Source organism: Spinacia oleracea, chromosome 3 (assembly GCF_020520425.1).
Source record: "Spinacia oleracea cultivar Varoflay chromosome 3, BTI_SOV_V1, whole genome shotgun sequence".
Classification (NCBI taxonomy): domain Eukaryota; kingdom Viridiplantae; phylum Streptophyta; class Magnoliopsida; order Caryophyllales; family Amaranthaceae; genus Spinacia; species Spinacia oleracea.
The window spans coordinates 860,290-873,317 of record NC_079489.1 but is presented as its reverse complement, the minus strand read 5'-3'; the positions used below and the strand labels follow the sequence as shown (position 1 = coordinate 873,317).

Sequence of the window (13,028 nt, the reverse complement as noted above, 5' to 3'; positions counted from 1 at the left end):
ATGTGACAACTTGCCATGTAATCAGCGATTATATAACTTCCCGATGAAAATAAAATGTAGACATCAAGAATATCAGTAAAGTAGTAGTTGGTATAGAAAATGTCGTATATGCATTTAAATCTATATGAATGCTCTAAGGTGTGATGCGAAATTTTGTATGATGAGCAATTCATTGGTTATTAGTTCAATCCACTTATTATACTTTTAATCTTTATCTCCCTACTTCCTTCTTTGGTCCCCTTCTCCTCGGCTATGACATTGCTGGTCTTTTTCTACAAAAAATGCTAAAAAAAGGTCAAAGTTTCCGAAATATGCACTTTTTTATATATAATTTCGAATATACCATCCATGTCATTTGGTGTTATAAATTACTTTTTCCCAGGTCAACAACGAAAGCGACCTCTTTCATGAAAATTTCACCAATTCGATTGGCGGTTTTCACAACGAGAAATCGACAATTGAATCAACGGTTTCTATGTTCAAATAACATCTCACTTAAAGCAGAAATTATACTTTAAGCCACTGTGATTATTTTTGCCCGTATGTTTATCTCAATCTATAATAGAAATTTGCAAATACTCAAACCTAAGCCCTCATGACCTTCTTCTTCCAACTTAGCTTCTTTGATCACGATGTCTAATTGAATCCCAATTTTCTCTCTGTTTCTCTACTTCCTCCCTTTCTCCTATACACGATTCCCACCTTTTTAATTATGAAAAATTTCGCATTTAGTTTACCGTTCTTTTAGGTGCTGCTAGTGAACTTCCGAAATTGTCACGTAAAATACGACCGATTTAAATTAAAAAATAACTTAAGCGTCCAAAATTTCGATAAAAAAATTTCTTTAACTTTTGATTCATATTTTACGAAGTTTTTTTAGGAAAACTTCCAATGTTTTGAAATGTCTCATCTCTCCTTATCAGGGACAAATAAACCGTATAAAATTAAGAAATAACTTATCCGTCCGAAACTCCAAATAAAGAAAGAAAAACCAGTTTAATTTAGTGCCGTACCATAACATATTTAGCAACGTGGCAACCACGTTACTTAAAAGACACACATACGTGTGTCCCTCTACCCTTCCATTTCCCGCGAAAATCTCTCTTCTCTCTCCCTCCTAACGGTCTCTCTCTCTCTCCATGTCTCAGTCCACTCAACAATGTCGATCATATCAAAAAACAACCCCCATTTCCCTCCATCTCCATACCTCTACCCTTCCTAAAAACTCGCAACCGTAAAAATGACCGGTTCTCCGCCGTCAACCACCACCGCATCGACGGCGACCAAAAGCAAACTCAAGAAGTTTCCTCAAATTCATCCTCCCGATAACGAAATTAGGGTTTCAAATGTTGACGGCATGAATAATAATGGCGTCGAAGGAGATGACGAAGCGTCTCCGATTGCTCCGTCTATGTTAGGGTTGAATTGTATTCGCACTCGATCGATTATTACCACTAACCTGTTAATCCCGTCGTTAGCTGCTTCGCCTCCGGATAATCGTAGTAATAATACGGGTAACGAAGATGCTTCCAGGGATGAAGGTAAGGGCGGGAGTGGGGAGAGGAGAGATAATTCTGCTGGTAGGAAGAAGTTTATTGTTCCTGATAATAATCATCTTTCTTCCGGTGAATTTCTAGGTTTGTCCAAATTTTCTCGATTAATTTGTTTGATTTTGCGATTATGTATGCGTTAATTCAATAATTCACATTGTCCTAGTTTGATTTTGACGATCTTATCAGGAAATGTCCGATCCTTTCAATTGGATACTATTATTTGAACTCTTTTTAATTGTTGGAAGAAATTAAGATGCATGGGACATAAATCGAGTTTACAGGTTGAGTATTCGGAAAAAATCAGCAATTATCACTACTATGATATGATGATGGATTGTATGTTTGTCGCCGCCACTTAGTTTAATTAGCTGGTAAAGTATCTAGGAAGTAGTAAGGATCTCAGGTTATGCTGAGATTTGCACAACCTCAAGAGCTGAAAAATGTAGGTAGAATGTATGCGAGAGATCGGCAATTGTCACTAATACGAAGTATGATATGCTGATTGGTTGAATCTATGTCGACACCACTTAGTTTAATTAGCTGGTAAAGTATCTGGGAAGTTACAGTAAGGAGTAAGGATCTTAGTTCGACTTAGGTCTATGTTGGTTTTGCACAACCTCAAGAACTAAAAAATGTAGGTAGAATGTATGTGAGAGATCAGCAGTTGTCACTACTACGATATGGTGATTGGTTGAATCTTTGTCGATGCCACTTAGTTTGATTAGGTGGCAAAGTATCTGGGAAGTTATGTTCAGATTTGTGCAACCTCAAGGAATGAAAATGTAGGTTGAATGTATGTGTAAAGTTAGCTCCTGTTATCGTTGTAGATTATATTACTGGTATAAGTGGGATTTGTATAGTGTCATATAGGTCCGATTCCAAAAGCCACGCCTAGTTTCATGTTGTTAATCTGAACTACCTCATTGACATTCCATAGTATAAAGATTGTACATTAGTGTTTGACAAGATACCGTGCTTTTCGTAATGCGAGAGTTTATCATATGTTCTTATTTTCAGTAAAAAACTGCTGACCTTTTAGCCTAAAATATACAGAAAGCTAGAGGCAAATGAATCTAGATTGAAGAGTTAGCATATGATATGGTATCTACTGCTAACTTGGTAAATGTGTTTGTTCTTAGGCAAAAAGGTTACTTGGAGTCAATCGAAGTCACTTAAGTTTTCATCACCCCTAAATGCTGGTCTTGAGGTAATGATGCATTCTTGATTTCTTGCAATAGTTTTGTCTTTGCATAAAAAAATTCGGCTGCTTACCCCCCTTGCCTGTTCGCATTTGGTCTAATTTCATGCCGTTCATGCTTTATTTTCAGGGAAATGCAGCACTGATAAAGGAGATGCAGTCTCCACGTTTCCAAGCTGTTCTGCGTGTTACAAGTGGGCGTAAGAAGAAAACACCAGATGTTAAAAGCTTTTCTCACGAGCTTAACTCTAAAGGAGTTCGCCCTTATCCCTTTCTGAAGTCCCGGGCATTTGGCCACATGGAGGAGGTTTTGGTAATGATCAGGGCCAAATTTGATCATCTGAAGGAGGAAGTCGATCTTGACTTAGGCAGCTTTGCTGCAGATTTAGTTTGTATACTAGAGAAAAATACAGAGTGCAATCCAAATTGGAGGGAGGGCTTGGAGGATCTGTTACTTATATCTCGTCAGTGTGCAACCATGTCCGCTGAGGAATTTTGGTTTAAGTGTGAAATTATTGTTCAGGATCTGGATGATCGCAGACAAGAGTTACCCATGGGTACACTTAAGAGAGCTCATTCACGCCTTCTCTTTATCTTGACTCGTTGCACTCGACTGGTCCAATTTCAGAAGGAGAGTGGTTATGTAGAAGAGCACATTCTGAATCTTCACAAATTGAGTGATCTTGGAGTCTATCCAGAGCAAATCCCTGGGTTAGACAATATTGACTCAGGTAGTACACTTGTGGAAAAGGACGGGAACGAGAAGCTGCAGAAGAAATCAGATAGTCAACAACCCACTCTGACATTGAAACATGATCATCTCTACGTTAGTGGCACTGATGGGGCAGAAGTTGGCACGGCCAGAAGCCAAGATTCAACGACAAGTAGCTATAGGATGTCTTCATGGAAGAAGTTTCCGTCTGCTGCTGAAAAGAACAGGAGAGATCCTGATGCTGTCAACACACCATTGAAGGACCAGCCAGGGGCCTTCCAGAATAAAGATGAACCAATTGAAACACCTGAATCTCGTCCAGGAAACACGCATACTGTGGTAGGAAAAGTTTCTTGGGGTGTCTGGGGAGAGCAACAGCATATCACTTATGAAAATTTTATAGTCTGCCGCATTTGTGAGGTTGAAATACCCACTGTATTTGTGGAGGAGCACTCGAGAATTTGTACAATTGCTGATAGGTGTGATCTTAAAGGATTAACTGTAAATGATCGGTTGGAGAGAGTTGCAGAAACCCTTGAGAAGATACTGGAATCCTGGACGCCAAAAAGCACGAGTCCTGATATTACCAGAGTATCCAGCTCCAATATGCCAGAAGAGCTGGATGCATTGTCACCTAGGAAAAATGACTTATCCTACAGATCATCTGATGAGATGCTCGATTGCATTCCTGAAGCTGATAATTATTTTTCCATGTATGATATGAACATTTCACCAGGTATGTCAGGCGATACACATTACTCTGCTGATGTCAATAAGAAACCCTCATCGCCAGGAAGCTCGACACCAAGATCACCATTAACACCACGTACAAACCAGATAGAGTTGCTACTGCACAAGAGAAAAACGATATCTGAGCATGAAAATAATCAGCAGGTGCTAGATCTGTGAGAACTTATTATTTTCTTTCAAGTACTTTTTTGAATTGGTTTCTTCTGTTGCGTTAAAATCATAGTGTTAGCTTGATTATTAGTCTGATGATACCTTAGGCCCACCTGAAAAGAAGTAGTTTTGAGAAAAATGCTGCAGAACTACAGAAATAAGAAATGCAGGGTCTTTTCTTGGCCACAATCCTGTTTGTCATTTTCTTGGAGTTAGTTGCTTTTTGGTATGGATTTAAGGTGCCACGACACAGCTTCTTATCTATTAGACTATTTATTTATATAACTTCCTTGTTTAACATGGGTCAGTCCACTGCAAGCCTGCAACTAAATTTGCTTGTCTTACATAATCAACTTGCTGGATTTTTGTGCACCGCATGTTGTGGATGCGCACCTCCTTTTACAATCATTAAGGGAATATACTGTTGGAAGAATAATCCTTGGAACTGTTACTTCATAATTGATTTTATACTAGATTCAAATTACTGACAAAACCACAAATTTTGCAGATTAAGAAGCTCCTGGACATTGCTCGTTCTATTGCTAGGGTAAACGAGCATGATTACAGTACATTGGAGTATATGATTGACCGCCTCGAAGACCTCAAGTATTCCATCCAGGATAGAAAGGTGGATGCTCTTGTTGTTGAGACGTTTGGGAGGCGCATAGAGAAACTTCTGCAGTGAGTTCAATAACTTACTAAAAATTTTATACTTCTGCTGGATATAGATTATATAACTTATCCACATTGGAAAGATTAAGTTGTATTAACTTTACCTTATTCCTCATGTTGTGTATGTATTGCTAGAGAGAAATATATCCAACTATATGCCCAAATAGCAGATGAAAAAGTCCACTCATCCCAGACGGCAGATGAAGATAGTCCAGTGGATGATGATACAGTACGAAGTTTACGAGCAAGTCCAATTAATACGAATACCAAGGATCGAACATCAATTGAAGATTTCGAAATAATTAAACCAATCAGCAGAGGAGCATATGGAAGGGTTTTTCTTGCTAGGAAAAGAGCAACCGGTGACTTATTTGCTATAAAAGTGAGAACTGCTGCTTTATGAGTATTCAGATATGAAAAAAATTAGGTTACTATTCCTAAACTGACCTTCCACTATTATTTTAATTCTTTATATGGGAACCGAAATCTTTGTTCAGCCCATGGGTTTAGTTGTTTAGGCCTTTGACATGGAATTTTCTACTCATTTGGGTAGGGTTGCCTGGTGGTGGTGGGGAGTGGCAAGAAGGGAGTGAGGACTCAGTTTCTTTGAGTCATCTTTTGAAGTTATTTACTATCTAGTTTACATTTACCAAACTAGCCCCTGGCCTTCCCAAGTCCCAGCAGAACCGGCCGATACTTGATCTTGAGGATTGGACACAAAAGATTTTTTAATGTCCTACCTACTGGATAGAAAAACATATGGAACTGTTTGTGAATATTCTGATAAATATTTAGAATGCTGTTTGACATCTTTAAATTGTTTTAGGAATTAGGATAGTGAAAGTTAACTGTTTCAATTGGCTCATGGTCTACTTGATCTCATTAGGCTACAGTATGGTTGTTTTTTCTGATTCGAACTAGGAAAATACTTGACTAAAACACTATCACCTTTCTAAATTGCATGTAGCGTCTCTGCCTTCCATATGCTTTTACCAATTCTGTCCATATATTTCTTCAGCTATAGAAAAGCTGAAACGATATACTGTAATAAATAAGGGAAAGTTATCGTCTAAGGTACAATAACTGAGGTTGAATGATGGTAAGTTCTCGTGATTATTCCAGTTGCTTGGTGTTGTTCCTTTTTGAAAAAAGTTCCTTCAATATGATGGAAAACTTCTGGAGTAGCCCCCAGACAATAGCATAAGATACACTCTTCGCTTATTGCCTCTTGAATCAACCACACTAAGATACTAAGGGGAGCGTATGTGAAAACGATGCATTAGGATTTTATCTTTACAGAAAGGGGTACAGAAGCAAGTGATTGGTGATTGGATTGTATTTGTGTTGCTCGTACTTTGAAATCTAACATCACGGTCATCTTCTCTCCACATATCTGTACTGACACTATAAATGTTCATTCATTCAAAAATTCCTGCATATAGGTTCAGTTTAACAAATTTTTGGTGTTGTTCTCCCCAACCCTTTTTAATGAATGGATCAGTTACTTGGATGTCGTGATCATTCTCACAGGTTTTGAAGAAGGCTGATATGATCCGTAAGAATGCAGTAGAAAGTATATTGGCTGAGCGTAATATTCTGATAACAACTCGGAATCCTTTTGTGGTAGGCAGGAAGTTTGCAACTTTGCACTTTCTACTGAAACATGGATGTAAATAAGTTCTCTAATTCATGTTGATTATCTGACGGTGCGCAGGTTAGATTCTATTACTCTTTCACTTGCAAAGAAAATCTTTACCTGGTTATGGAATATTTAAATGGAGGTGACCTTTATTCTTTGCTAAGAAATCTTGGTTGCTTAGACGAAGATATGGTTCGTGTTTATATTGCTGAAGTTGTAAGTATGCATCAAGTCCTTTCTTTTATCTTTTTGGTTAGACGGTCTTATGTCAATATTTAATGTTTTTAGACCAACATCGTATATGTCTTAGCTGACTTCTCTTTCTTCTTTCCCACTGGGACCCTTCTATTTCAGGTTCTTGCATTGGAGTACTTGCATAAACTTAATGTTATCCACAGAGATCTGAAGCCTGACAACTTGTTGATTGGCCCTGATGGTCACATTAAGGTAAATATCTCTTTCTAAAAAACATTTAGCTGGTGATTATTTGTTGGTTAACTGGAGATATGTTCAACTGCACAAATGCTGATTTTTTTTGGTGGTTTGTGGAAACAAGAGAAATTTAGTTTCCTCATATTACACTATTATATTTTAGATCATTAGGAGACGTGGGAAATGTTTGGGCTGATGAATAATTAAAAAAAAACCATTAGAATTTGCAGATTTTTTTTAAAGATCGCCGTCTTTCCTTCTTTTCTCGAAACCTAGATATCACAAAGTGAAGAATGGGTCAAGTTTGTGCTGCATTTTGGTTACTGAGTGCATGCTTTAAGATGGATAAAGTTAGATTTCATTCATTGAGGTATAGAAGTATCGAGATGTAGAGGCACTGCTAGTTTTAATTGGGTCATCTCCTCATGCTATAACATGCTTGAGGGGTTGGCCAATCATCTTTATTTCCATAAAAGGAGGTTATGTTAATTTCTTTGTACAATCCTCTTATATACGGCTTTTGTTGATAGCGAAATGACTTCGTATGTCTGATTGAAATGATCAGTTATCTTCGCCATCATCCTTTAGAGAAGCTGCAATGTTTAATGTTTCCTTTAAACCATGCTTTGTATAAAGAGGTATTCTTTCCAAATTGCGTTTTGTTAGTGAGATAGGTAGAAAATAGAAGAATTTGTTTACTTGATACAGGAAAAGGAATAGTTTTTTTCTCATTAAATGAGCCACAGGCCCAGGCGCCAGGTTAGATTTCTAAGCTAAGCGCTGAAAGACCTCCTGAAATAAGACATGTAAATTTATTTATTTTTTGACTAAGACCTACTTATTTAACAAGTGGTTAGGGTTAAGATTCAACTCACAAGGGGCATTGGATACAATATATGGTTTAGAAGCTGTTGTGATGTACATATAGTATGCTCTACATCCTATTATTCAGTCTTTTTATCTTGTTCATTTCTCTGTGTATGATCCCCCCAGTTTAATTGAACTGTCAAAGTACTTTTGTATGCTTGTCTGTACCTTTATACGAAGTATATGGTTATTGAAATACACATTTATGTGCTTGATGATGTCAATAAATCTTCTTTGTCATTTCTCACAAATCTCTGATGCCTACTGGTACAGTTGACAGATTTTGGGCTCTCTAAAGTTGGCCTTATCAACAGTACTGATGACTTATCAGGTCCATCAGTTAGCAGCTCTGGATTTCTGGGTGATGAGATACCTGGTTCTACATTGAAGCAATCACCAAGAGAGCAACGGCAAAAACACGCAGTTGTTGGGACTCCTGATTATTTAGCACCAGAGATACTTCTTGGCATGGGACATGGTCTGAAATGTCTCATTTTCCTTTGTTTATGCCATAGTAGTTTATGCCTTTCTCTATTGTTGTTTGTTTCACGTCCCTCAATCACACTTTACAATTTTATCCAGGTGCAACTGCTGATTGGTGGTCTGTAGGTGTTATTCTCTTTGAGCTGCTTGTAGGAATTCCACCATTCAATGCAGAAAGCCCTCAGGTGACTATCCAGTAAATTTCCTTATCACATGTTGTCTGCATGGAGAAATTTATAGAACTTCAAATTTAACACAGCCTTTGAAGGACGATGCAATCTCAAAATTTGGGACTATCGGCGTAACTAACAATGGCATGTTGAATTTGTAAAACCTGAAATGATGTGTGAAGGATAAAAGGACCAGTATTGTTATTGTAACATTGGAGATGGAGATGGTTCTTACCTGATCTGGTTGGCAGTACTAATGTTTTGGCCTTAATGATGGTTGTTTGCCATGATTTGGATAATGATCGATTAATGGACTATTTTTCATGGGAGGCTAAAGTAATGGTGGAATTTGACGTGCATTTATAATTCTATAGAATTGAAGTTTTATCTTTAAATTTGTCAAATTGGGACTGATTGGGTCTTAGAATAAGCTTATCTAACCTTCACCAAGTTTGCCAAGATGTCTGCATTTGTTCTTTTTGGCTTCATTTATTTGTGTAAGGATAAGCTTGGTGGATTATATGTTATTATTCTTGTCTATTGTGGAAGACTGGATGCTGCATTGAGAATTTATACTTGGCCTGTCATCCTCCTGATTTTGGTTTTCTTGCATGTTGTAATTGATTTCTCCTTTTCTTATTTCAGAAAATTTTTGATAACATTATGAACCACGATGTCCCATGGCCCAAGATACCCGAGGAAATGAGTCATGAAGCATATGACTTGATTAACAAGTAAGTTACCTAACTTAGACCATGACTGACTGTAAAGAAAAATGAACTTTAATGACGGGAAAGAAAAATGACGTTGCTTGCTTCTTTATCTTTTTGCTTAAGTGTTGTGCTGATATTAGATTGTTTATTTTATCTATGTGTGTATTTGTTGTGCTGATGTCATGAATGTCTTGTTTTTTGAATAGTCACCAACATGCGGACAATACAGACATCTTTACGAACCAAATAGATTGAGAAAATGCAAGCAACCAGCATCATCAAGTAGTCTAAGACTCACGCTATAACAGTAACTTTCGCGATACATAAGAAATACAGGACACTACACTTAGATTTTTGCTCATGATAAATTAAAGCCCAAGATTGTTAACTAGGGATTCTTTCATCTTGTTTCACTGGCAATGCTTCTTATGGGAAAAATAAATTAAATATTATAACAAAAAAAATATAGGACACCGCAAAAAGGCAGATTACAAAACTGAAGGGAGGGGGGAAAAGAAGAATTAGAATCTGTTTTTCTCCAAACTGAGAAACTCATATTTCAAAAAAAAAAAAGTGAATTGATTAAAAGGTTTTGGTTGAACATGACTTAGTGACACCATCCTCAATCTGCTGTAAAAACTTCAAATATCATTCAGAACTGAGTTCAGATATGTAATGCTGTAACAGTAATCTATAGTTAAGGGGGATCTTTACTCTCTAGAAAGAAGACCGGGTTCATATGGGAAAAGTTGATGAACTGAAGAAGTTACATTCAGGATTGTAAGTTTGTAACAAACAAATATTCTTGCTTTAGCACCTTCAGAAGGTTGCTACTCTAGCATTTGTTTTTTTTTTTATGCATCAAAGCAGTTGATCTACTGAATATAAGGTTGAAGTAGATCAATGGTTCATCAGGACATCGGGTTGTCTAATGATACAAATTTTTGACCTTTCACATTGAACCTTTGAGCTCAGAAATGATAATTGATGCTATAAATTGATTGGTCTTATTTCTTTATAAGAAATAAACCCTTCCCCCTTCGAATCCAAACTTGACTATATCCCAAGTCCACTTGAATCAAAATATTTCTCAAACAGGCCAACATATCCCCCAAATTAACCGGGATTCTGTGGGACCAAACTGTTGCGCTAACTTTTAGCTAGCAAAGAGGTACTCCATATTTCTATTACTAGAAACTCTTCAAACTATGCACATTTATTTATCTCACAAGACATACTACAATCTACTTTTCGCTGAAATGCTGTTATGTGTCTTCGTAGCTAAATGTTATATGTACAGTCTTCAGCAACCTTCAACAAAAATGTCTTTATTGATGAAGGCCAAGTAATGAATAGTAAAACTTTTGCGTTGTCTTTTTTTATTTATTATTACAGATTACTGATAGAAAATCCTGTTCAACGACTAGGAGCTACCGGAACAAGAGAGGTAAAAGAGTTAACTTTTGTTGCTTAGGTTCTATACGCAAGTATTTAAAATATTGAAAATTAAGCAACTTGAAAATGACTGTACAGGTAAAATCGCATCCTTTCTTCAAGGATGTTAACTGGGATACACTTGCCAGACAAAAGGTACATTTTAAATCTCCTATTCATAAGATACATTAATACTCCCTCCATTCTTATTTACATGACACAATTGAATTTTGGACATTATTCACACAAACTCCTTTGACTTCCTTTTGTGATTTATACTTGAGAAAAAACATAGTCGTGAGGGGTTTTGTTAGATTCCTCTCAATAAATATTATTTAAATATCAACATTTTATAATTTTTTCTTATCCATAATTGAAGATATTACTGTTTAAAATCGTGCATTGGCAAACGTGATTAAATAACTGTGTCATGTAAATAAGAACAGAGGAAGTATCAGGCAATCCATTGTTCGCCTACTGATGTGTTTCTTTATAGGCTATGTTTGTACCATCAACTGAAAGTGCTTTTGATACCGGCTACTTTATGAGCCGCTATGTGTGGAATCCGGAGGAAGATCACGTATTTGGAGCTAGCGACTTTGATTACATGTCTGAGAGTTGCAGTGATACTTTTAGCAGTGGAACTTTTAGCAACCAAGCAGATGAAGACGTAAGTTTTTTTTTACTGTTTTTTAATCAGTGCAGTTATTGTTATAGCAAGATTGAACTTATGTCTCTTTCTTACTAACCATATTTTCATCTGATTGTGAACCAGAGAGATGAATGTGGTAATTTGGCGGATTTCGGAAGTAGGGACAGGGACCTAACTGTGCAGTACTCCTTCAGCAACTTTTCTTTCAAGGTCAGACTTTCTAGATGCATCTCTCCCATAAAAGATAATTCATCACTGAACTTTGCTAGTGTGATGTGTGTAACTTTCATTGTTGTCCTGTGATGAAATCAGCGAGATGTAGCCGTGTCTAGGGGTGTGCAAATATCGGTATGGACCGAAAAAATGGACCGGACTGGACCGGGGACAATCGGTCCGGTCTTCGGGTCGAGAAATATTATTTTCCGGTCTTCGGTCCGGTCCGGCCCAAAACCAATCCCTTTAAAACCAGGTTTTGGACCGGACCGGTTTTTCCTTAAGAAAATATAATATGAACTATTTAAAAAATTAATTTTCTCCTTTAATATGTTGTGAATATTACTATATTGTGATATATTTTATTTTAGCTTTAAAAAAGGCCCTTAACAATTAGTTTTTAATATTTTTTTATTGTATTTTGTTGAAAAAATAAAATAAAATATAGAAATAGGTCTACAACTGGTCCGGTCCGGGTTTTGGACCGATTTTCTGGTCCTGTCCATGTTCGGTCCAAACATAACCGGTCCGATCTTTGGGTCTTGAATGATCAAAATTCCGGTCTTCGGTCCAGTCCGGGATTGGACCGATGAACACCCCTAACCGTGTCCCTTATTTTTGCACCTTTATGAAGGCTTATTTATAGAAACTAAACTCGTGATTTGCCATAGTACCCCGTTGTGATTTTATTTAGTTTTTTTTATCCATGTATGTGCTTAATTTGTTGATTTATGTATGCTAACAGAACATCTCGAATCTGGCATCTATCAACTATGATCTGGTAGTGAGGAGTATTAGGGACGAACAAGATCAATCCGAGAATTCCATGCAATAAAAAGTCCGGGAGACATTCTACTGACTGATTATTGGATTAACAAACAAATTAACTAGTCTTATCATTTTTGTTACGAAAAAACTTCACGTTAATCCTCGAGGAAACAAAAGCTCCGTTCCTAGACAACTCTGTTTAAGAGACGAGAATTCCAACCGTAGAAGATGCAGAAAGTATCAGTCTGTCTAGTTCAGGGCTCCAGGTGCCCCTTCCCTTGTAATATCCATCAAATTAACAGTTATATTAGTTTATAGGAAATGGGAACATCTTGGTGCAAAAAAATGTGGATAATTTCATAGAAGCCAAGTAATGTTCCCCACCCTTGTATATAGAAATATAGAATGAATCCTGTTTGAACATATGAAAATTTTGGTCATTGTTCCCTTATAATTTAACTTGACTTTCTCTCAATGTGAACACTCTTCAACTTGTACATATATGCAATACTTCAATGTCTTATTTGTAGGGATAGTCTAGGTTTTTTATAGCCCCGTGGCAAAGTAAGCAACAATGTCTTCAAATTCCCATACAACAAACACCATGTTCTAACCAAGTTGG

At 36.9% G+C, this 13,028-nt stretch overlaps 1 protein-coding gene across 2 annotated transcripts; it reads left to right on the top strand.

The window, feature by feature from the left end:
* Window positions 1-1,061: 1,061 nt before the first annotated feature.
* On the top strand, window positions 1,062-12,881 carry LOC110782382 (probable serine/threonine protein kinase IRE). 2 transcript variants are annotated; one of them, XM_021986520.2, is made up of 16 exons: window positions 1,062-1,637; window positions 2,693-2,760; window positions 2,882-4,357; window positions 4,872-5,044; window positions 5,171-5,417; window positions 6,566-6,658; window positions 6,750-6,890; window positions 7,029-7,121; window positions 8,247-8,451; window positions 8,556-8,641; window positions 9,272-9,360; window positions 10,735-10,786; window positions 10,873-10,929; window positions 11,270-11,443; window positions 11,549-11,635; window positions 12,384-12,881. In XM_021986520.2, exons 1-16 carry the CDS (start codon window positions 1,241-1,243, stop codon window positions 12,471-12,473), a joined length of 3,528 nt encoding a protein of 1,175 aa, XP_021842212.2. In that variant the 5' UTR covers window positions 1,062-1,240; the 3' UTR covers window positions 12,474-12,881. The 2 variants fall into 2 exon arrangements, with proteins under 2 accessions (XP_021842212.2, XP_056694192.1); XM_056838214.1 differs by having other exon boundaries at window positions 1,070-1,541.
* The last annotated feature ends 147 nt before the right edge of the window (window positions 12,882-13,028 follow it).

What these genes read in the sequence shown, in the direction of transcription:
- LOC110782382 (XM_021986520.2), top strand. Translation starts at nt 1,241, where the DNA reads ATGACCGGTTCTCCGCCGTCAACCACCACCGCATCGACGGCGACCAAA. An exon ending in CGCATAGAGAAACTTCTGCA is followed by an intron (nt 5,045 to 5,170) that starts GTGAGTTCAATA and finishes ATGTATTGCTAG; the next exon opens with AGAGAAATATATCCAACTAT. An exon ending in ATACACTTGCCAGACAAAAG is followed by an intron (nt 10,930 to 11,269) that starts GTACATTTTAAA and finishes GTTTCTTTATAG; the next exon opens with GCTATGTTTGTACCATCAAC.